This window comes from Netta rufina (genome assembly GCF_964035555.1).
Source record: "Netta rufina genome assembly, chromosome: Z".
NCBI lineage: Eukaryota > Metazoa > Chordata > Aves > Anseriformes > Anatidae > Netta > Netta rufina.
In genome coordinates this window covers 111,127-133,988 of record NC_140126.1, presented here as the reverse complement: position 1 = coordinate 133,988, position 22,862 = coordinate 111,127, and the positions used below count along the sequence as shown (strand labels likewise).

Genomic DNA, 22,862 nt, shown 5'->3' with positions numbered 1-22,862 from the left:
CTACACATTTGGCACATTACCTTTAATATATTTTCTCCAAAGGACTTAAGAGTCTAAGATATAAATGAATGACGCAGAATGAGGCAGAGCAGAACATGAGCGTTCTGTTATGACTGTGAGATCCTGAATGATTTTGTACTTGAGTACAAAATGTAACTTACAGAAGTCGTAAGAACAACTGCATAAGAGTCAGTTACGAAGAGCTTGGGAGGGTGCAGAAAACACCAGCATCTCCTCCTATATTTCTTGTAAGAAAAATGTAATCATCAGGGGAGGGGTGATGGTCTGGGAACATCTTCAAGCAGTTTTCATCGTTGCATATGACAGCGAGCAACTTTGAAATCCCAAGTAAATGGAACATTATACAATCATAATAAAATTACCTGGATAGGTGAAATGATTTTGAAAGGCAGTAAAGCTAGTAGTCATCATGACATTAAGGGTGATACAGAAGATCAGTACTAGCTGGAAGCAAACTATCTGCATGAGGGAGAGATTTACAGCTAGAACTTATTGACTGGTGTTAATACAAAGAGGAGCAGCCCTGCAGGACAAAACCAAAGGGATTTGTTATGAATCAAGAAGGAAACTGTATTACAAAACATTTATTACATCAAACTTAGTCAAACTGAGTGGTAGCCAAGGCTAGGATCCATGAACATAGACCCAAGTGAACTATTCCCCAAAGCCAATAAATCTCTTAGACATTTTACAAGCCCTCAGTACCCACTTTTGGTCAGTAAAGCTACTCAGACATGTGGTAGCTTCTATTACACAAGCCCAGAATTGCCACCAGGCTGTCAGAGATGCATCTGCCTGAGTCCCTGAAGCAGAAGCAGCCTCCCTCCTGCACATCTCATTGAGAAGCCGCTGCTTGGTCATTTGTCACCTGCATTAAAACCAACCCAAAAGCCAAACCCCATGTCTGAGAGCGGTGTCCAAAAGCTTGTTGAACTCCGTCAGGCTTGGGGCTGTGCCCGCTGCCCTGGGGAGGCTGTCCCAAGCACCGTCTGGGTGCAGACCCGTTCCCTAACCCCCAGCCTGACCCTCCCCTGTCCCAGCTCCAAGCTGTTCCCTCGGGTCCTGTCGCTGTCCCCAGAGAGCAGAGCTCAGTGCCTGCCCCTCCGCTCCCCTCCTGAGGGAGCTGCAGGCCGCCATGAGGCCTCCCCTCAGCCTGCTCTGCTCTGGGCTGAGCAAACCAAGGGGCCTCAGCTGCTCCTCATGCGTTTTCCCCTCCAGACCTTCACCATTTTTTAGCTCTCCTTTGGACACTTGCTAGCATTTTTATGTCCTTCTCCTGATGTGGAGTCCAAAACCACGCTGCACTTAAGGTAAGGTTGGACCAGTGCAGAGTTTTGTTTTAAAAATATGATGAAATAAGTAAAAAATCGAATGGGCCTAAAAATTTAACAAGCCTGGATCCAAACTGCTCTCTTCAATCTGTTTGTTTTTGAAATATTTTTGCAAGTTTGTAGTGCTTAGATTCATGCTGTTCTTGTTTACATTTTTGTATTTCCAAGGTCATTAAAATATGCTCAGAAATATTTCTGAGGGGGTGAAGGAAAGCAAGTTGTCCTTTTTAAAATAATAATCCTTAATTATTTTCCACTTTAATATTAATTTTGTTGCAGCAGAAAACAAACAGCAGCTGAGAACTGCAGGAAAAAATAGGAGGTAAGCGAAATGCATGGGTCTTTTTCTGGGCAGAAAAGTTTCCTCTAAGAGTAATATGCAGCCTAGTTATAATAATGTTGTGATACTGTAGGGATACTAAACTAGCCTAGAATCCCCTGATACTGTGTGATGGATTTTTCTTTATCTTTTAGAGAAAAATAAAGGTTTAATTTCCAGCTGGACTTACAGACAATCTGCAAAGTTTCTGCAGTGTGGGATAAGGTGGGGTTGGAGTGTTTGAAAGCTGTGAGCATTGAACGTTTGTGTCATTGAAACTGATGGCTCAACTTCAGTGGGAGCAAAGTTAGCCTCAAATTGCTTTGTTTGAAAACTGTGCCTTTTAATCTTTGGTATTTTGAAGAAGAAAAAAAAAAAGTTATGAAAGCCTTTGAAGATATAACTTGCATTCTAGGGCAGCAAGCTCTTCTCAGAATCTTCCAAGGACGAAACATCAGACAGTGCAACGACCATCATCAAAAACTTCACCTGGGGGGACAACAGAACTTAAATCATCCACCAAAGAGAGCCCCAAACAGGTTCAAATGTGTTTTATCTTGGCAGCATTACAGTTGAAATCAATGTGATTTTATTTTGAGCAGCTATAGTCAATGAGAGGATGTTACACAATTTGTGTTTGCACAACTTATGGGTTTTACTGTTTATATAATTTAAGCATTATAGATGCAAGAGTTTGGGAGAAGATGCTCTCTAGCTATCAGGTGGGGAGCAAGTCACAAGCCAAAATTAGAGGAAAAGAAGTCATATAATCTAACCTATACTGAAATAAGCAGGAATCTTTCCATTGACATCTGTAGATTTAAGGATTCATCCTTTAGCATCAGAAAACAAAACAAACCAACCAAGCAGAAAGTCTTGTGTCAGTTTTAAGCATCTTCACAGTACATAAGGTGTTTGAGATTGTGGGAGTCTTGTGGCTCTGTAATTTTTAGATTTGTGAGTCTTGTTTTAGTAAGATGGCTGCAAAAAACTACTTTATTACCATCCCTTACATAGGAGAAAGCAGGAACAGCAGGTTGGTGGGCAAGTACTGTCTGCTACAGCTTTTGAGGAACTGGGTGAGGGACAGCCTCTTGTTTAAATTTTTATATATATAAGGTCTGATGTAAGTCCTTGTCCACATTACTGTTGCAACTACCATGTACTAATACAATTTATCTAGGCGTGTATGAAGTATGGGAGCAGGGGAGAGTGGGGGGATGATACCTACAACAGGGTGCTATCTGCAACTCATGTACCTGGCAACACATCTGTTTAAAATTCATTTTTCTTTAGAATAATGACAGTGCAGTTACTTCAGAGCAATCTGACTTTGGCTTAAGCATCTCAGCAATCAACAAATCTGGAGGAGCAGGAGAAGGTCCTCACCCAAGAAGGGTTGGTAGAAACCTAATATGTGATTTATGTCAGAAATGTGCATATAGGAAAAGCACATAAAAGCTTTTCAGAAGTATCCAATGTGAGCTTTTTCTGTATATTTTTATATACAGTTTTGCTGTATAATTAGATGAAGGATCAATTTTATGATTGGGGCAGTAAATTTTTGCACTGGAGGCTTAGTTTATGTTAAATAGTATTTCAAAGTTAGACAAGAAGAAACATTATTTCTGTTTGTAAAACCCAGCAATAATACCTAAATTGAAGATAAATTTGAAATTAGTGAGTACTTTGATAAGAGGTTCTGCAGTTAAATTGTTACACTGACTGATCGCTACAACAGATTTTGTGGTCAGCTTTTTGCCATATTTATGTCTATATGTGCAACAAGGAAGCTAATTGCTGTAATGTTAAGCAAAATTTTGGTCCAGTGCATTTTTAACAGTAGAGTTACCATCTTGGTAAAAGCCTATCACACCATTATCTTCTTCTTAAGGACCAAATAATTGACTTCCATGGGATGGTCCAAGATGCTATCAAAGTATCATCAAACGGAATAGCCTTGAACAGTCTTAATTGGGATCCAGATCCATCGGTAAGTGTTTCTCTTTGTATTTCATCCAATGTGCGTGATCTTCAGATTTATATCACTAGGAACAAAATAAAATACTGTAATAATACTGTCTTGTTTCTGAAGCCATAAAAAAGGGGTTAGATTTTTGAGTGGTATGTTTCTTTGTTGAGTGGACAGTTGTAGTTGATAATGGTCTAATTTGTTGACAGTTGTCTACTCTTTGAACACAAAAGAAGGGAACAAATACACATTGTGCTGTATGATTCACAAACAAATTTGCAGAAACCCACCGTACTTTTGGAGGTGAAATTCTCATTCATTTGAATTCAGTATGCTATTTAGCATTCACCTCAGCTGAGACAGGAACACAGTTTAGATGGCTAGAATAGAAACTTTCAGTAAAGTAATCACTCCTTGATATGAGCTATAACTCCTAGGACAGCACAGCCAACTTTGCCTGGTAATTGCTACATTTGAAAAAACTTTCAAAACAGACTATATGGCTACGTGATGACACACATTTATATTTTTAATTCCTCTTAATACGTGTAGGGCATGTTTAGGACTATGTATGCAGTAAGAGAGCTGCTCATTTCAATGTTAATTCTGGATTAGATTCTGTCAGATGAAATAATGAGTTACAACAAATGTGGCTTGCTTCAAAATCTTTATGCATATTTTACAACTTTGAAAGTTGATATGATGTATGAGCTTTTTAAAAATTATTTTACCGTTCTTCTATTTATAATAATTGAAGTCTGACAAGAACTTATGTTTGTCTTTTTAAGGAACGATTATTAAAACCCCTTAGTGCTTTTATTGGCATGACTGGTGAGATGAGAGAACTCGCAACAGTTGTAAGCAAAGTAAGATCGGATTTCTGTTTCATTTATATAGAGATCTTGGTTATCTTTGTCATTTGAGAATGCTGTTTGTTTCTTTTTGTTAATGCTTACAGTGCTTGTTGTCTAAGGTGCAAACCATTTTTTTTTAATATGTGACTATTTGAAAATCATTCTTTATATGTGAAACAATGTTTTTTTTTTTCTTATACAAAATAGAAGGAAGTAATTAAGATCTTTCTAATAGGGATTTACATGTAACATGTAATCATATTGTAACTATGGGACTGTCCTAGCTTTTACCTTTGTTCTTATTGGTACAGAAAATGTACAATGCAACACTGATTTAAATATATGATCTAGTACTATCTATTGTATAATGTATTACCTTTCTATGAATGGTGGAAAAACCTTTATTCAACTCTGCAGGTGCCATTTCCCTTCAACGCATTGGGCTGTATTCAGTGTGGATGATCTGCCAGTACTACAGAAATATCCTGATTCTGAGTGTATCTACTAGATATCATGTACAAAGATTATCAGATGCTGATATTCTCACATTTTTTTACATACTAGTCCTGTGCCTTGCTTTGCACTGCCTACATAATCCACACTCTTCATCATTTTTTCATTTCATCATTTAATCATTTTCTTGCTTGGCTTACCTGGGATGTGCTGTTATTGTAGACTGCTGACAGTGCCCTTCCTTCTTCCCAGCAGCTGCATGGGAAGCATCAGTAATATTCTGTAGCCTTGGAGAGTCTGTATCCTGGGGATTCTTCTGGTATGGGCAGTTTGACACCTGGAGGGAATCCCAATGTTGTCAGCACCTTTTTATTTCAGTCATGGGTTGAAGTGTGGTCCAGCAAACAGGCCTTGGGCTACTGTGGATCAACTGGTCTAGCAACAAAGCAGACAAATGCTTTGCTGGTATTGTCTCCCAAACCCCACTAGGTACTTGTCCAAAAGGCTTCACAGTATCACAGGATTTGGTAGTTTGTTGCTGTTTTAGCAACAAGAAATAGGGTTACTTTGGCCTTCATTATGATATGTTTTTAAATTGTGTTGGTATGTTCCTAGTTGCTATAGTAATCAACACCGTGTATATCAATAAAAATAAATAGCATGTGGTATCTATTTCACAACACAATCTAATTTAATTTGGAAACAGTTATGGAAGCCTCTACTTAGTATCATAAATCTGATTCATCTTAATTTGCTGTTAATAGAAAGGGAAAGTGTAATCTACTCTATATAAATAATTTTTCTAATTGTATTAAATCAAATTTTCCCCTTGGATATAAGCACATAATTTTTCTTTAGTCTCTGGAGACTGCCTGTTTTTATCAGAGAGCAGAATTTATCCCAAGTATTTGTATTGAGGATATGATATTTTTCTACAGAACAATTAGTCTCTGGAACACAAAGCCACAAAATATTACTAAAGGAAATGGAAAGATTCATAGAAGAGTTGGGTAGTTTGATGAATTAAATGAAATTAAATTAGTGAGTGCTTCAGGGCATGGACTAATTACCGACTGTATTTTGATAGATGCTTAGGGGGGAATTTTCCTCCTGGTACAAAGCTTCTTGCACCTTTTCTTGCGTGTGGAGTACAGAGGGAGCAATTTTTCAGTATTATTTATAACAGTGATAAGTGCAACCGTGAAGTTACTGAGCAGCAAGTTTAAAAGAAACAAAAGTATTTTCACATAGCATCTGATTTTAAACTATGCAACTTATTGCTATAGAACAAACATTTCAAAAAACATGTAATCTTCACGTCTTCACATTACAGTAGTTCTTCATACATTGGGTAGTTACTAAAACCAGCTAGCAGAAAACAGATCTGAGAGACACATCTGGTCAGCATATAGATAGAATCATGTACATTGGGAAAAACTTCTAAGATCATCAAGTCCAACCTTAACCTAGCAATGCCAAGTCTCCCAGTAAACCATGCCCCTAAGCACCACATCTGTGTGTCTTTAGAGTACCTCCAGGGATGGTGACTCAACCACTTCCCTGGGCAGCCTTTTCCAATGCCTTACAACCCTTTTGGTGAAAAAATGTTTCCTAATATCCAACCTAAACCTACCCTGGTGCAACTTGAGGCCATTTCCTCTTATCTTGCTGCTTGGGTGAAGAGATTGATCCCCACCCTGCTACAACCTCCTTTGAGGTAGTTGTAGAGAGAGATAAGGTCTCTCCTGAGTCTCTTTTTCTCTAGGTCTTTCTATAAACCTATGTTCCTTCAACTGCACCTCATTTGGCAGTGTATGTGCTCTTAGGGAAACTAGGAGTTTCAGGGGAAGCAAGGCATATTGTAGCACTTCTGTGGAAAAGATTGCTGGGTGTGCTTTCCTCTTGTGATCTGACTAGTACACAAGGTGAAATTATAAGTTTTTATCACTTAATAGCGCAATTGTTTTATAACTGAGTCGGTGCTTTTACTTTGCCAAAGGTGGTTATTCTAGTGGAGAAGTTAAGTTTTGCTAACAGGATGTGATTAATATATGTTGCAGGACATCTACCTCCATAATCCAAATGTGAAGTGGGATGATATTATTGGACTGGATGCAGCTAAAAGGCTAGTCAAGGAAGCAGTTGTTTATCCTATAAGGGTAAGATACTAAATAGATTAGAGAAAACTATCGTTGAGCTCATTAACGTCTTCCTTGTAATTACAGTGGTGGTCAAGTTTTCTCACTATTTGTGCTTTTGTAGGCAGTTTCTGTTTGAATTGTTCCTGTTTCATTTAGAAGTGTAATACCCATTCTCCCATAGGAGAAAGTCAAAATGAAAATTTTTTAAGTTTGGGGTTCTATTATTTTGCACCCTTGGCAATGTAAAATGTACTGGATTTGGCCTTTACTAATTGGATGTAAAATGACTTACAGAAGAGAACAGAAAGCCAATTGCATTTGAAGAATTCATTTAAAACAATTTCAAATACAGTTAATACAGTATTATTCTCAGTACTCATAGATATCATATATTGCTTTGTTCTTTTTTCCCATCTTCCAATTTCTTCCATTTCTGACATGTGTTAGGAGCAGTGGGGGTAAGGGTTAGAATTCCTTCCATGTTGTTATATTTATAATCCCTGAGTTACTTTTTGGTTTCCACAGTACCCACAACTGTTTACAGGCATTCTGTCTCCTTGGAAGGGTTTATTGCTTTATGGACCACCAGGTATGGAGTGTTTTTATAGCCTATCCACATAGGATATACTATTGTTTATCCTATGTCACTACTTCTGTTTTTATACTGTCCATAAATCATTAATGCTAATTAGATCAAAAGTGTTAATGTATCACATAATAATTAATAATTAAGAACATGTTCTGTAATTTGAAATGAAAGAAGATAATGTGGATGATTGCCTCTTTCACTCAAACCTCTCCATTTGCCTTTCTTACAACCCTTGATTATTTCTACACTTGAATCTTCAAAAAAAAACACACCAACAAACACAGTACTTACACTACCCATTAGGAGAAATAAGAATTGATGTTGCTACTCAGCTTGGATGATATTAATTGAGTTTGACTTTACCTGATCTTGCAAAATACAAATAAATCTGCATTCTTCACCTTCTTGAAGAAAATGTCCTTGCCTTCTCTTTTCTGTATTTGGCAATCATTTTGGAAATGGGGTGGAAGCTTTGCCCTCTTCTGTGCTAGCTGGGTGTTTTCCACTCAGCACAGCCCCACTGCTCCTTCTACTCCGCTTTGACACAAGAAGGGAAGCACTGCCACCACATGAGTGTGGCTGGGAGGGGACAGAGGGCACAAGTACTGTGTGAGTTAATTGCAAAAGTTGTCATTCCAGTAAACTCCGTTTGTTCTAGTGAATGCTTAGATGCACTTGGCATAGAAAGAATATGGAGAACACATTTGCACTGCTGTAATACCTGAATTTCTCCAGGCAATCCTAGAAGGACTTTTCCTACTTTAGTACTTTGTCTGACTAATAGTAAGATGAGGGGAATTATTCAAACATTTGCATTGTATTTCTTTAGAGAGTGAATTTTGTCAACACTTGTTTGTAGGTACTGGGAAAACATTGCTTGCTAAGGCTGTTGCCACAGAATGCAAAACAACCTTTTTCAACATATCAGCATCCACCATTGTCAGCAAATGGAGGGGTGATTCAGAAAAACTTGTGCGGGTAAGAATTATCTTATTCATTACACAGAAATCAGGTTCCCATTTAAAGAAATGGAGTTTAAAACAGAACTGGAAAACGAGTATTCCTCTGATACTTATCATCTTTCCTGTCTTGGACAAAATATGTCTCTGTATCTACTTCTTAAAATGGGAATTACATCGCTTCTGCTGAAGTCTTAAAATGGATTCTTGCTGTGGAATTTTAGTTATGTAATTTAATATGAAGTATGTATCCCAACACCAGCAAAGACTTTTGAGTCATTAAATAAGCAACAAGCAAGCTGTATTCCTAACTAAACTAGTGTTTGTTTAGTGACCCCTTCAGAGTGCTTTACAGCCTTTGTGTGAGAGTTGGCTGGCTCATAGGCTCCCTACAAAATATACCTGCTATCTAGGTTACCAAATACCCTACTGCTCTCATCTTGCAAGGCACAGAATTGGCAAAGCACGCTGTTGTCACAGTCAAACACAGAGATAATGTTGCTTTAATGAAGGAATTTTAATGGCAAATGGGTATTTTCACAAATGGGCATTTTCACATATAGACCGGCAACTAGCATGCATGGTTCAGTTGTGATATAGAAAAGTTCAGAAATTTAGATGTGGCTTCTGTACCCTGAGGTACATAACTCTTTCTGTAATGTTAACGATTTTGGTGTAAAAAATCCACAAATTTTTAGTCTTCCTTTACACACACCTCTTAGGGTCCTCTTCAGATAGATACAGAACTCTTGAAAATGAGTAGTCAAGACAGATTGCACTTGCTTACTGCCATTATAAGCATTGTTAATGCTTCAAAATCTCCCTTGAAATTTAGGCAATATCTACAACATAATTATTCTTCTTGTGTCCTTTTTTCCTGTAAAATGGCATGTTTTTCTTCTGACATTCACCTCGTGTGTGATCCTCTTGACATCTGTGTCAGTATCTCCCTAAAAGTTTCCGTCCTGTCAGGAGAAGGGATTTGGTTTCTGACACAACACTATCAAAAAGGTTTTTGTGAACATGCTACAGCACTTCTAATTATATTGAATCTGTGGAATTTCACCCTGAGTTGACTCTTTGGCAGAATACAGAAATAAAATTAGATTGTGGATCAGGACAGCTCTAAGAAAAGTAACATATGAATTTATATCCTAAAATAACACGAGGCTGGTGCATGGTCTTCTGAAGTTGTGTGAAGTATATGTCAGTTTTGCACTAATGCAGAGGAATATCAGCTCAGTCTGTTTTCATCATTTCTCAGCTGTATTGATGTGATTTTATAGTTTAGGTTCATAATAAAATTATAGGTTGCAAACGGTTAGTACAACAGCAGTGGAAGAAGATACACAAACAAAACTGATACCATAGCATCCAATTTTTGTTTCAGCAACCATCTTGGAAAAGTTACTCACATGGCAAAATTATTATATGATCCAGTGTTTGACTTAATTGCAAACTTTTGCTTCTTTAAACAGTATGAGTCACAATGCTGATCATACACTGCTCGTGATCCAAAGTGCAAAAAATAATATTTATCTTTTAAGTTTTGTTTTTAAATGTTCAGATTAAAAAATGCTGGATTTATATATATATTGTTAGTGATACTTATTTAAACATTGCAAGAATGCTTCACTGAAGAAGAAATGACTATATATTCTTATTGTTAATATAAGTCTCTCCCTCTTTACAGAAAAATAGATAAAAACTTTTTTTTTTTTTTTTTTTTTTTTTCAAAATGGCAGGCCCAGGTTTTGTGTCAGCTTAATAGTCCATTTTGTAATCTAGCCCTGATTGTTCAAGCTGTTGTTTTCTCCAGGAAAAACAAAAGAACTTCTTAATTCTTATCAAGAGAAGCAATCCATTCTTTTTTTTTCATTATGGTGCAGTTGATTTATTATTTTCCTCAAATCCTTATTTAAAAAACTACAAATGGAGCACCAATAGAAGACAGGATGTTTAATCTCTGCTAAAAATTTAGGACTTCCCAGAATCCTCTGATGGATCATTTTCTTCTATCCCATTATTCTCAGGGTACTCTGATAGGATTTAGACAAAGATTTACATATGAAAACAGGATTATATGCCTGTGTTCTTTATATCTCCTTTACAAACCTTTCAGAATTTGAGAGGATTCAGGGACTCTCAGCCTACCCAGATCTTTTGCCCTAGAACATACTCCTTTTTGCCCTAGAAGTTTGGAGTATGGGTACCATTATTTGTCTCCAGTGCAAGTGGCTCTTAATGCCTTTTCCTGTTAGTTTTCTTGTTAATCTTTTCTGTCACTTTTATTCTTATCTTTAAACAGGTGCTATTTGAGCTTGCCCGGTACCATGCTCCTTCCACAATTTTCTTGGATGAGCTGGAGTCAGTTATGAGTCAAAGAGGCACTGTTTCTGGGTAAATGATGAGATCACTTCCTATGGTGTTAGGAGAATATATGTCCCCCTTTGCAATGCATCTTTTTAGTAGTGCTGACTAAATTTTAATCATACAATACACCTTCTAGAAACAAATTTTAGCTCAAGTAAGGCATGAGACTACTCTGTAAACTTTAATAGGAGCATGATTGGGCCCCTGAAAGACTTGTCTTTTAGATTTTTTTATTGACAGTATAGTTATTTTGAGTGATAACAGTAATTTTCATGACTTACTATTAAGTTATTTTTCTTCTGTTATGTTGTCAGCTTTAACAGACTTGTAGTGTATTACTTTCAGAATGCCTATCAGCTCCGAAAATACTGTTCTGTGAAAACGTTGCATATGCTGTGGGGATTTAAAAAGAGAGATGTGGTCATTGTTTCATTCACAGTAGATGAGATCAGTAGAGTAGTGTGAAAGGCAGGTTCTGAGAAGTTTAGCATATGACTATGGAAATAACAGGTCCAGGAAGACTGTAAGCAGGAGGGAAGAGCACGAATACATAACCAGTGCTGTTGTATTTTCAAATAAGGTATTTGAAGTGGAAGTAAAGACAGCTGTGGGACATAACAGGCGGCTTGTTAGAAGCAAATGAAAAGCAGCTGTTTTTGTGACACTTTGGACAGGCTGAGGCAGAGCAGGGTAAGATGCAGTGTACGCAGTGGAATGGTATTTTCATTAATGGGACAAATTTTGATATTATTGTCAGGACTTAGAGTTGGAGGAATGGAGGTTGTTATTATCGTCATCCATGGAGTAGACAGTTTTATTTTAAAAAAGCTGAAAGGGTTGAACTCGGAGGAGAAGCAGGAGAAATACAAAAATATCATTATACCCATTAGGAGCCCATTACAGTGTTGCTATATGTGCGTAATATACTATAAATTATATACTTACAAAGATGCATAAATAGAATATGCCATATCATAAATACACAACTTGTAGTAATTGTCAGTTGATAGCTATAAATTATGGGCCAAGTCTTGCCTTCATACTTTTTTAAAAGCTCTCATTAACATCACTGGATTATGTATTTCAGTAAGGGTTTTTATCTGAGACTATATAGTTATTTTTACATATCCTTATTAAATATTGACATCACGCCGATGTGTGTATGCCTTTGCAGAAATAAGCCATTAAACCTGAATTATAATTCTTACCATCTAAGGCCCTGATGTTTTCTCTGGATTTGGTCCAGGGGTTACCAAGAACTCCACATCTGGGACCAAGAGTTCAAACTGGTTTCCTTCAAAATTGGTTACCTGGAGCAGGGCCAGTATTCTTAGCACTTTGCTTAAGTTCCCCTTCTCTCCTTGAAGAAGGCTCCTTTGTGTGTGGTCTCTGCCCTTATTTTTCAATTTGTTTCAGTACTGCAAACTTTTCTGTTTACTTTTGATACAACATGTTGCAAACTGTTGAATTAAGCAGTATGTGTGTCTACTTGTGGCCACTTAAAATTCACTCACAGAAAAATTCCAGTAGTTGCCCTGAATAGGTAGGTGTGTTAGTTGTTTAATCACAACTGTTTTGTTATAAAAATTCTCCTACACAGGTCAATCAATCAAAGCCTTATCTGTTTTACAGTAAACATCAGTTTTATTTGGAGATTAATATAAAGAAAAAAAATTAAATACTTTCTTTGGATTCAGTAATGGTGAACTCTCCTCACTTTAATGCACTGAAGAGAGTCCATTTAAGTAATCATTAGAAAGCTTGATTTTAATGCTTAGATGTTAGCTAATGGAGCTTAATCGTGCTTTGAATTGGGGCAAAATGGTGACAAGGGCTCAGTTGCTGTGAATGACACTGTATAAATAAAGATGATTACTTTAATGCACTGAGCAAATAATGTTTCTCTGAATCTTGGTAGTGGTGAACATGAAGGAAGTCGACGGATGAAAACAGAATTACTGGTGCAGATGGATGGCTTGGCCCGATCTGATGATCTTGTATTTGTTTTAGCAGCTTCCAATCTGCCATGGTAAGAGATCCAGAGAGTACATTTTGAATACATTTGCATGAGCTTCTAAGCACAGATAAAGATTTTATTTAGACTTTTGCAGAAAAAGCCTTGATATTTGGTTAAAGCATTTAAAGATTAATTTGGAGCTTTTACTTTTAAACTCTACAATTCTTGCTATTTGTGCCACATGAGAATAATCCATAATAAAGTCAACATATGCTGGTGCTACCAGCTGCTAATATTTAAAATGGAGTATTTGACTTTAGAGGCAAGTTATTTACTATGTTTAAGCTAAGAAGGGTTTCAGCCTGGAGCTGTAAGGTGCTTAAAACATCTAGTGCTTAGAAGGATACTCCATAAATAGGAAAGTTGGATTTTATTGGTATCAAATGTGACTTTTAAAAGTTAAGGGACAAAATTTGTTGTTTCTTTTAACATAATTTGGAAAAGAAGAATAAATGGTTGGAAATTAGAACTGGAATATTTCATCATGTTGGCTCTCAAAATGGGCAGAACAGGTACTGAGAACAAGACAGAGAGGAGAGGATGAGAAGATGACAACAGGCAGCAGAAAATGGCCAGCTCTCTACTCTCCTTAGATGGCTTCTCCCACGGCTACTGGCAGCCAGAATGTTGATCTGGCTGGATCACTTATCTGAATGTAGTGTATTTCTCTTGCTTTCATACAAACCTTCTCAAATGGTTGTAAATGGTACATGGGGAAAATAATGGCTGCTGTACAAGCACAGCTGCTTTTAACAGTCTGATTTGTAGCTCATTAACCTTTTTTCAGAGTAGGAGCCAACACCTGTACAGGGAGTTGAAACAAATTGATGATGAGCTTGTTTTTGAAGTTAGGTTAGCTTTCAGAGGTCTGGAACTAGCCTGTGGATTTCTGCTGGCCCTGAACTTCCCCGTGTCCCTGGGCTACAGATCCATGAAATCTGCAGTGGAAGGGCATTTTTTTCTACAGAGAAATTGGTACGTTGAAAGCAGAGAGGGGAACTGTAGTGAAGTAAACTGTGGAAATTATGCTTGGTGGGGGACAGTCACAGAGGCAGACATCTGTGAAAGAGATGATAGGAATATGAAGGCTTCTTTTGTCATTGCTCCTTCTTGTTCTTGAAGCGTGACAACCACAGAACAGAGCCATCCAAAACTGGCTGAGGGCACTGGGCTGTGATCACAAGGCTGTTGCTGACCATAGGAAGTGTCCATGTCCAAATGACTCAGTGTGTGTATCCACAGCTGCTTGCTTTTGAGCACTTTTTAAAAAGTCTCAGTGTAAATTTTATTTTGTGTAATGTACAAACATGCTTCTTGCTTGTGACACCCAAGGAAAAGAACTGAGCAGACTAGGACTTAATTATATTACAGTTGTATCAGAAAATGCTGGAAAAAAATAGCTACTGTGTGTGTGAACGGTTAAGATTGAAAGGGTATTAATACATTAATAACCCATTCATCTCTTTGTGGTTCATTAGTAATACATTACAAATGTGTGTTACTCTTCTAGAAGGAGAAACTCTGAGCAATGCACTGCACCTTTCAGTGGTCTCTTGCTTAAATTAACTTCTGAGTAGCCTTACAAGTGATGCTGCAACATGGCAGTATTAAAGAGAATCAGAAGTCTTTACAGGATCCATTGACTTGAAAAGAAAAACTGGGTATTGAATACCAGTATTCTGGTGTAACTGGGTATTGAAACCCTCAGAGGAAGAGTCCAAAGAGCACAACTGGCCTGAAGGTGCTGGATCTGGGGATCTTGGAGATGTGTTAATGCAAGCATGGGGCTGATCTCTCTGTACGCCTCTGCAGAAAAAGATTCCTGTGTGTGTCTTGTTGCCAAGCATCTGTCTTATGTAACTGAAACTCTTTCTGGAAAGCTGAGCAGAAGTTACAGGCTTGAGTTTTGAATGTTTTACACATTTGGGTTTGGATCATTTTGCAATTCTGAAGTGCTAATGTCTGCAAAATTGCTCCCTTGAAACATCAAGAAAATGACACAGCTTTTCTCAGGTAGACCCAAAATGACAAGATATCTATTTTGGAGAAACTGCTCCCACAGAAAGATGGCAATCTGTGTTGGTGCAAGGGTGGGAGCTGGACTGTTGTGAGAAGCCAGTTCCCACTGCTGAAAGTTTGATACCTGTGAGCTTAGGTTTTCTTTTTCAGACTTTTTCAGCATTGCTTGTGGGCAGGTGGGATTTTTTCCCTCTCCAAAGTTAATTCAACCTCTGAATGCCTGGCAGAACTGTGCCTAGAGTGGAGATGCTTTAAAATGCTGATGCTTTAAAAAGCAGATGGATATATACTCAGAAAGGTACTTTAGGAAGATGAAAATCTGGTGAAATCCAGGAGCATTTTATATCATCCTTGAGGCTGACAGCCTTGAGGAGTTTGGGAGTGTTTGCTTCCAGAGAGGTTGGTGGGGTTTAAAGATCTCACCTGTGTGTTTTTGGATTATTTTTGTGTGCTTGGCTACCAACAGTCTTACTGTGAGACCCCAGACTTGAGCTGTGTAGGGCTATTTTGTAACAAAAGTTTCAAAATACATCTTTTTACAATCCAGACCTTGCAGTCGCACAGCACAGCTCTGTGTTTTTGCAAACATTTGGTATTAAGCTGGATTTCAAGAGATTTGTTTAACTTGGATATTTATTGATCATGGAAAAAAAAAAAAAAAAAAGTACCAAGCTGCTTTTAGATGAATGAAAAGAAGCCTAAACAAAGCTCTTTATGCTGTCCTAAGCTGCACTGCAGCTATTGATCTTCCTCTTCAGGCAGTGCTTGCTGCCCAGCCTTGCTTTTCCCTGCTCATCAGCCAGGCACTTCTTATTGACAAGTTCCTTGTTGAAATGATTCAACATAATTACGCAGAATAAAGGCCTTGTTAATGAAGAAATAAAGTGGTCCTTAACCATGTAGTGAATGTTTCCTAGGGTATTGGTGTGTTTAACTTCCATTGCAGTGCTGCTTGGTTTTTCCCCACCCTCAGGGTGGGTGAAGCTCTGGTGGCAGCTGTTAGACTCTTCCCTTCCACCAGAGCTGGATCGTGCTAGATCCCTCAGCACACAGTCAAGGTGGGGTCAGGGGAGTTGGGCTGCAAACCCAAAATCATATTGGGGTTACCCCACAGCCAGCCCTTCCCTTCACTCCCAGCAGTGCGTGCCCAGTGTGTATGGTGGAGGACAGTGAGGAAGGAGAGCTGAGGGCAGTGTGGGGAAGCCCCAGGAGAAGACAGGGAGTTAGAATAAGCCCTCAGCCTGTGGTGGCTCTGCATGGGAGGACAGGAGGTGTGATGATGAGAAGATTGCTGCTCTTGGTGCCTTTCCCTCTTCTGCACCTCAGCGATGATCCCAGTAGGCAGGGATTAATTATCAGTGAGCTCTTGTTGCTGTTTCTGGCTTCACCTCTGGAGGTATTGAGGTCTCCGAATTTCTGCCTAATGCTTTTATTAATATTCCTCCTTATGGGAACAAAAATAGTTGTTTGCCTCATTTACCTCCATGAAATGTGGCAGTGATGATGAGGCATGATGCCTTGTGATGTCAGCCTGGGAGAGATCCCCAAAGTCACCCTCTTCTGTAGGTCCTGTAGAGATTCTTCCTGTGAGCATTTCTTAACACATTTCTCTGAAATAAGAGCCCATAATATTTTGGTTGGCGCAGTGCTTATTGTTCTGTTCTGGTTATTGTTGTCACTTAACCTTGCATTTGATCACTAACAGAACAATTTAGCACATAAACACTTTTAAGCTAACTGAAACATTACGTCTTTATTTTCCTCTCTAAGCCAACAAGCAGGGTCACCGTAACCTTTCTGGGTAAGCAGAGCAACTTGTATGTACCAGTGGGCTCATTTGCAGAGCAGTTCCTTGAGTTATGAGCACTTCTTAGACCTCTATTTCACCGCTTACATCTGTGCAGAACTAAAACACAGCAGTAGGAGGAACAGCTGGAAATACTGCCTGGGGGCCCAGCGCCTCTCGGGGGCTGTGTTTTTGCTGTGTTAATATCCACTAAGGGCAAGGTTGTTTCCTCTGTGGGTGGCTAGGGAACTCGTGAAGCTGCAATGTCAAGGGGCAGCCCAACAGTGCTCTGGAGTGGTGGAAAATGTCCACATCTGGTGGATTCATGGGGCGTTTGCAGGCACTGTGGCCAAAAAGACTGTCGTGGTTTAACCCGGCCGGCAGCTAAACACCACGCAGCCGTTCGCTCACCCTCCCCCCTCCCTCTCTGGGACGGGGGAGAGAAATGGAAAGTGAAGCCTGTGAGTTGAGATAAAGACAGTTTAATAAGATAGGAAAATAATAATAATAATAATAATAATAATAATAATAATAATAATAATAATACAATGATGATAATAGTACTACTACTAATAATATGTACAAACAAGTGATGCACAATGCAATTGCTCACCACCCGCTGACCGATGCCCAGCTTAACCCCGAGCAGTCCGGCCACCCTTCTCCTGCAAGAGCAGTTAGAGTACCTGCGTGGGCTCCTCTGAAACCCTGAGAAATTTGGCTCTGTTTGTGCAAGTGGAGGAAGGCAGTGTGGGTAAATAGCAGCCAAGGGGACGGTCAGCTGCAGAGTAATTAACTTCTAGCCTAGCAGAGCTATTCTGAGAAGCTGCTGAAATAAACGTCTGGAAGGGGAGAGGGGACCAAGATGGTCCTGTGCCCATTCTGCAGCCTGTGTGGCTGTGCTGCACCGGGCATTGCACAGCATAGGGCAAACCCCAGGGCTGCTCAGCAAGCCTCTTAAGCAGCCTGAAACCTCAGTAATGGTATCAATGCACCAACAGCCATTGATTAGCAAAGCTCTGGTATTCAGATCAGAGTCCTTGATTAGGAGTACTGGGAAGGATCTGAGTGAATTCCTGTTGGCATGGACGATCCTATCAATCACCCTGAGCCATTGACTCAGCTCTCCAAAACTGAGAGGTCCTTTCTGGGGACAGAGGCACTTCTGATCCCACTGAGCTGAGTGACAGCACCTACCTGGGTGGCTGTTTTTCCTTTTTTTATGTTGTGTGCCAGTAGAAGATACTGTTAAAAATAAGGACAAGTCACCAAAGGTGGCAGAAATAAGCTTTGTTGGTGTGCTCCAGGTCTGTCCTGAGCTGGCAGTCAGTTGCCTGTAAATTCAAGAGGGGTTTTATACCAGAAGTATTGCTTGTATGTTGACTTTGGTGGCAAAAGGATTTCAGCCAAGGAATCATCAAAGGTAGAGGCAGGTTTAAGTGTACCTACACTGCAGGCACAGTTCTCCAGCAGCTGGCTCTTTCTGCTCAGCTGACAGGGGTGGAAATGGTGCTTAGGGCTCCTTTTTTTTTTTTTTTCTCTTAGCACAAGACACATTGCAGAGAGTTGCTCCTTGATGAGAGATTCTTGGCAGGCATGGGGAACTAAATTTTAAACTGAAATAACAATTCAGTGTCTGAATGGGGCCACTAGAGAAAGATTGGTACTGCATTTGGAAGGATAATAGCTCAGAGCAGCTCTTGGAAGGTACTGGAGACTTATGAGTAAATACTTTGTAGCTGCTATTTCTTCTTGAAAATTGTATGGATGATTGGGATACCTGTAGATTTTTCCCATTATATGAGTAACAAGAGATGAACCAGAGTAGGAATTTGTGTTCAGCTATGTCACTGTTAGATGCAGACAACTGAGGAGCACTTGGGAGAAGGCTAGATTAAATAACCCACTTGGATGTGCATCTGCAGAGCTGGCATGCCAGGCATACCAGGACTCCTGCAAACTGACAGGATCTGTGGTGCTGTCTAGAAAGGCTTCATCTAGGCGGTCACAAAATGCTTTGAGAAAGGAGTGGAAAAAAAATCTTTTTTTTCTTTTTTCTTTCAGGCTTCATTTGTGCATCACAAACAAGTAAAAATGAAGAGTATTCTCAGTCTTTTGTATTTTGTGGTGGTTTGTTTTTGTTTTTTGGTATTGCTTTTGCCAAACACCTTATCAGAGCTGATATCAACAGAGGTTTTGGCTCATTGGCACATCGATCCAGCCTGTTCACCTTTCACATGCTCCTTTTTACAAGGTTACTGTCCTTGGGGGCTGTATGACACACAATTTGCATTGCAGCAGCAGCCTCAGATCAAGCTCCCGTTCTGCCATAAACATGGTCCTTGCATCCCAGATTGAAAGTCTGTTTCTGTCTATATTTTAAGCATCCCTTACAAAGCAGCAATTAATTAGTCCTGACATATTACCCCAGACAGACAATTTGCTGTGTCTCAACAGCAAAGGTTGAAACGAAGAGGTTATTACTGACAGGGCATGCTGCACACACCATAGCTGCAGCTTCAAGTTACAAGTTACACCTTACAAGTTATTGTTAAGCCTTGTTGTCACCAAGTCAGCGTATTGCTAACACAGCGACAGGAATGCACTTGGTAACTAATCTATTTTTTCAAAACTAGGTTGGCACAGCTACAGGTGGGGTTGAAAATTGTCAGTCCCTGCTGTGAGGAGCTTCCTGTGAAAAATATCTCTGCAAAGAGATGCACTGAAATGATTCCTCTTCTGCTTTGCTTGCAGGGAGTTGGATTCTGCCATGCTGCGGCGGCTGGAGAAGCGGATTTTGGTCGACCTTCCAAGTAAGGAGGCGCGGCGGGCGATGATCCAGCACTGGCTGCCCCCTCTGAGCAACAGCGGAGGAGTGGAGCTGAGAACAGACCTGGACTACAGCTTGCTGGGCCAGGTGAGACAGCGCTGCAGCAGCTTGGGGATTTCCAGAGTGGGAAATGTAAGCAAGAGTGACGTACTATCGACAGCGATAGAACTGTGTCATGGGGGAACAGGTCCAGGGCAGAGGGTAGGGTCAGCACCTCTGTATGCAGCAGTTGCAACAGACAGAGCTAGGGGAAAGACCTCAGGTCTGCCCGAGGCCAGCCAGAAATTAGTGAGAGGCAGGGCTGGGTGTTTTGCAGGTACATGCCTGCAAAATTCTGTGGAACCACGACAGTTCCACAGCTCTGCTGCAAAATCATGTTTTCTGATCCTCTCTGTTGGGCCAATTTTTCAGCCTTAAATACAGGGAGACTTACAGCAATAGTATGTTCTCTCACTCTTCTCACCGGGCTGGGAGCACTTCCAAATCACTGGGGTAATGAACAATTAATTGGGTAGGGAAGGTTTGTCACAGCTCCACTGCAGCAGGAGAAAACAACTTTCAGACAAGGGTGAGATTCACTAGGAAATCAGGCTTGCTTTATTTAGCCCCTTGTCACATCCTGAATTCTTTGGAAATATCTACAGCTTGCCCAGTTGTCTCTTTTTACTTCTGTTCAGAGACAATTCCGCTCAGCTTTTGTTTTATAAACGAGGAAATGTAGTTATTTTATTAACAGGAAAGCCGAAAACAGACACAGAAAGGTGAGTTTTAGTTGACCTACAGAAAACTGTCACTTAGAAAGAAAATGCTTGGTATTTCCCTTGCACCTGAAAAGTACTGTGGGCATTCAAAGCTAGACAAACAGTAATGCTGTGGTGGGGAAGGGGTGTGTAGGAGGGTGTATATATACGTACACACATACATATGTGCCTATCTATACATATATGATGTGTGCCAGGAGTCAGACTCAAGGACCCCTGTGGGTCCCTTCCAACTCTGAATATCCTCATTCTATATTCTGTGATACATTTCTGACAGCAATAGAATTTACAGATACTTTATAAAAATACAAATAAAATATATATGCTGGTAAATGCCGTTGTTGTCTGATTTGTAAGGCTGTAAGCTGCAATTTATCATTCTGGTTCTGTCACAGGAAACCGAGGGGTACTCTGGTTCAGACATTAAACTCGTGTGCAAGGAAGCAGCCATGAGACCAGTGAGGAAAATCTTTGATGCTCTTGAAAACCATCAGCAAGGTACCACAGCTCTGATTAGAGAATCTGATCTGGGAAATGCTGATCTACTGCTCTAACTCTAGAAATTGCGTTAACCCCAGCAGGTGGAGCTCTATTATCTGCTTAGAGAAGTTTCAGTCTCCATTTCTAAAACATTTACCAAAGCAAATGTTTCTGAAAATTAGCCCTTTTTTATGTCAGTATCTTTATCTCACTAGGTTCATTCTTCTGTTTTTATGTAGTAAGTCGTATGTTAGACTTAAAAGAATGTCTTTTGGTAGTAATAATGATACTTGATCTGTTTTCTCTAGGTAACAGTAACTTACCTGTGATCCGACTGGACACAATCACAACAGCAGATTTCCTGGATGTGATTGCCCATACCAAGCCATCAGCAAAGAAGCTGAGTCAGAAATACACAGCTTGGCAGAGAGAGTTTGAGTCAGTTTGAAGAGAAAAATCCTGAAAGACTTTTGCTATCCCAAATGGCATTTGTGTCATCTCCAAAGGACTGAATGGTGATGGAGAAGGAAGTGCTGTTGTTTTGGGGAGAGAATGCCATGAGAAATGTCAGGTAGAAATCTTTGAAAATGCAGTGGGGGAGGGAGGGTTGTTTTTATTAGCCATTTTCAATGACTGTTCAAAAATATTCTTTACAGAATTAATGTAATGGCAGAATGTCAGTTGCTATGTAATTAAAACTCTAGCCTTAACTTTATACATAAAGACTTAAAGCTTGATGGATTTTTAGTTTTTTTTCATGGTAGTTGTTTACAGGTTTGGAGTACAAGAGCTGGAGCAGAAAGCTTGCTAGCAACAATTAGATGGTTAGTGTAATTCTCCCTTTCTGAGACTCACTAAAGCATCACAACCAGCACAGCTCTACCAAGGCTAGCATGCCTTTTTAATGAAGCAAAAGCAATTGTTTTCAATGAAATTCAGTTTAATAGTGCCTGGTAAACTTTGCTGTTTTCATCTGGTTTGGGTTGGAAGGGACCTTAAAGATCATCTTGATGTGCCAAATATATTACTTCCCAGCTGGTCTGGGACATTTCCAAGGTGAAAAGTGCAAGGGATCAGAAGAATTTTGAGTCATTGTAGAAAATCAGCATCATCTAGGGTAATCTGTCTAGAAACTGGATTGCTGGTAACCCACTGGTTTGCAGCCAGTCATAAAATGTGAGGTGAGTTATATAAAAAAGGTGAGTCTGTGCAGTGCTGCGGTATTACCCCAGTTGGAGACTTTTCTGCTGATAATCATGGCCAGGTATCCAGTCAGCTGCCTGTCAAGCTTTTTATTGGAAAACCTAAGTCATTCTTCCAGGCTTTCAGGTCTCATCACTGTCCCCCTCTTACCTTTCCTCTTGCATGGTTTTCCGTGTCACTGCTTTCGTAAGTGCCACGATGCTCTCCAGCATGCTCCTGGACCTCTGGAGAAGTGACAGTCTCCTGTTGTTGTAGCATTGCATTGTCTCACACTGTCAGAAGTCTTTGTGGGAAATTACCTCACAGGATTTTACTTAGAGATTCCTCACTTCCCTAACCTGACTCTGACTACAGGCCAAAAACCTCCTGTATGTACTCCAGGCAACAAACACAGATTCAGAATTGCTGGCAGAACATTAGATGTGTGAATTTATTCACAACAGCAGGTTACAATTTATGATGGCACCTAAGATAAGGCCTCTAGTTATCATGTATTTGTGTTTTCTTGGGGGGATTCTTTTTTTTACCAATGGTACATTTGGCAGAGACATTAGCCTCTCAGTGCTGCTTTCTTCCTGGGTGATGTGGGTGTGCGTAAGGGGTGTCCAGCAGTAGCTTTGACTTCATTATACAGCATGCAACACGAACAATATCTAAAGATGGCTTTTGTTCCTGGGGGGGGGAGTGTATTCTCCCACTTTACTGCAGAGCTCCCCCAGGCCCCGCGTTCTGTCTCTGACAGAGATTAAATCTA

The 22,862-nt window shown here is 39.7% G+C and overlaps 1 protein-coding gene across 1 annotated transcript in view; it reads left to right on the top strand.

Annotated features, from left to right (window-relative positions):
- The window catches only part of KATNAL2 (katanin catalytic subunit A1 like 2), a gene marked incomplete at both ends in the record, with an annotated part of 30,519 nt that extends 9,166 nt beyond the window's left edge, over nt 1–21,353 (top strand). The window contains 13 exons of the mRNA XM_084304642.1: nt 1,632–1,674; nt 2,087–2,210; nt 2,968–3,069; nt 3,566–3,664; nt 4,432–4,509; nt 7,011–7,109; nt 7,617–7,680; nt 8,540–8,658; nt 10,948–11,039; nt 12,931–13,041; nt 19,589–19,751; nt 20,821–20,923; nt 21,214–21,353. Coding sequence (XP_084160768.1) covers nt 1,632–1,674; nt 2,087–2,210; nt 2,968–3,069; nt 3,566–3,664; nt 4,432–4,509; nt 7,011–7,109; nt 7,617–7,680; nt 8,540–8,658; nt 10,948–11,039; nt 12,931–13,041; nt 19,589–19,751; nt 20,821–20,923; nt 21,214–21,353 — 1,337 coding nt within the window. The remainder of the gene's footprint in view (nt 1–1,631; nt 1,675–2,086; nt 2,211–2,967; nt 3,070–3,565; nt 3,665–4,431; nt 4,510–7,010; nt 7,110–7,616; nt 7,681–8,539; nt 8,659–10,947; nt 11,040–12,930; nt 13,042–19,588; nt 19,752–20,820; nt 20,924–21,213) is intronic.
- Between the last annotated feature and the right edge of the window lie 1,509 nt (nt 21,354–22,862).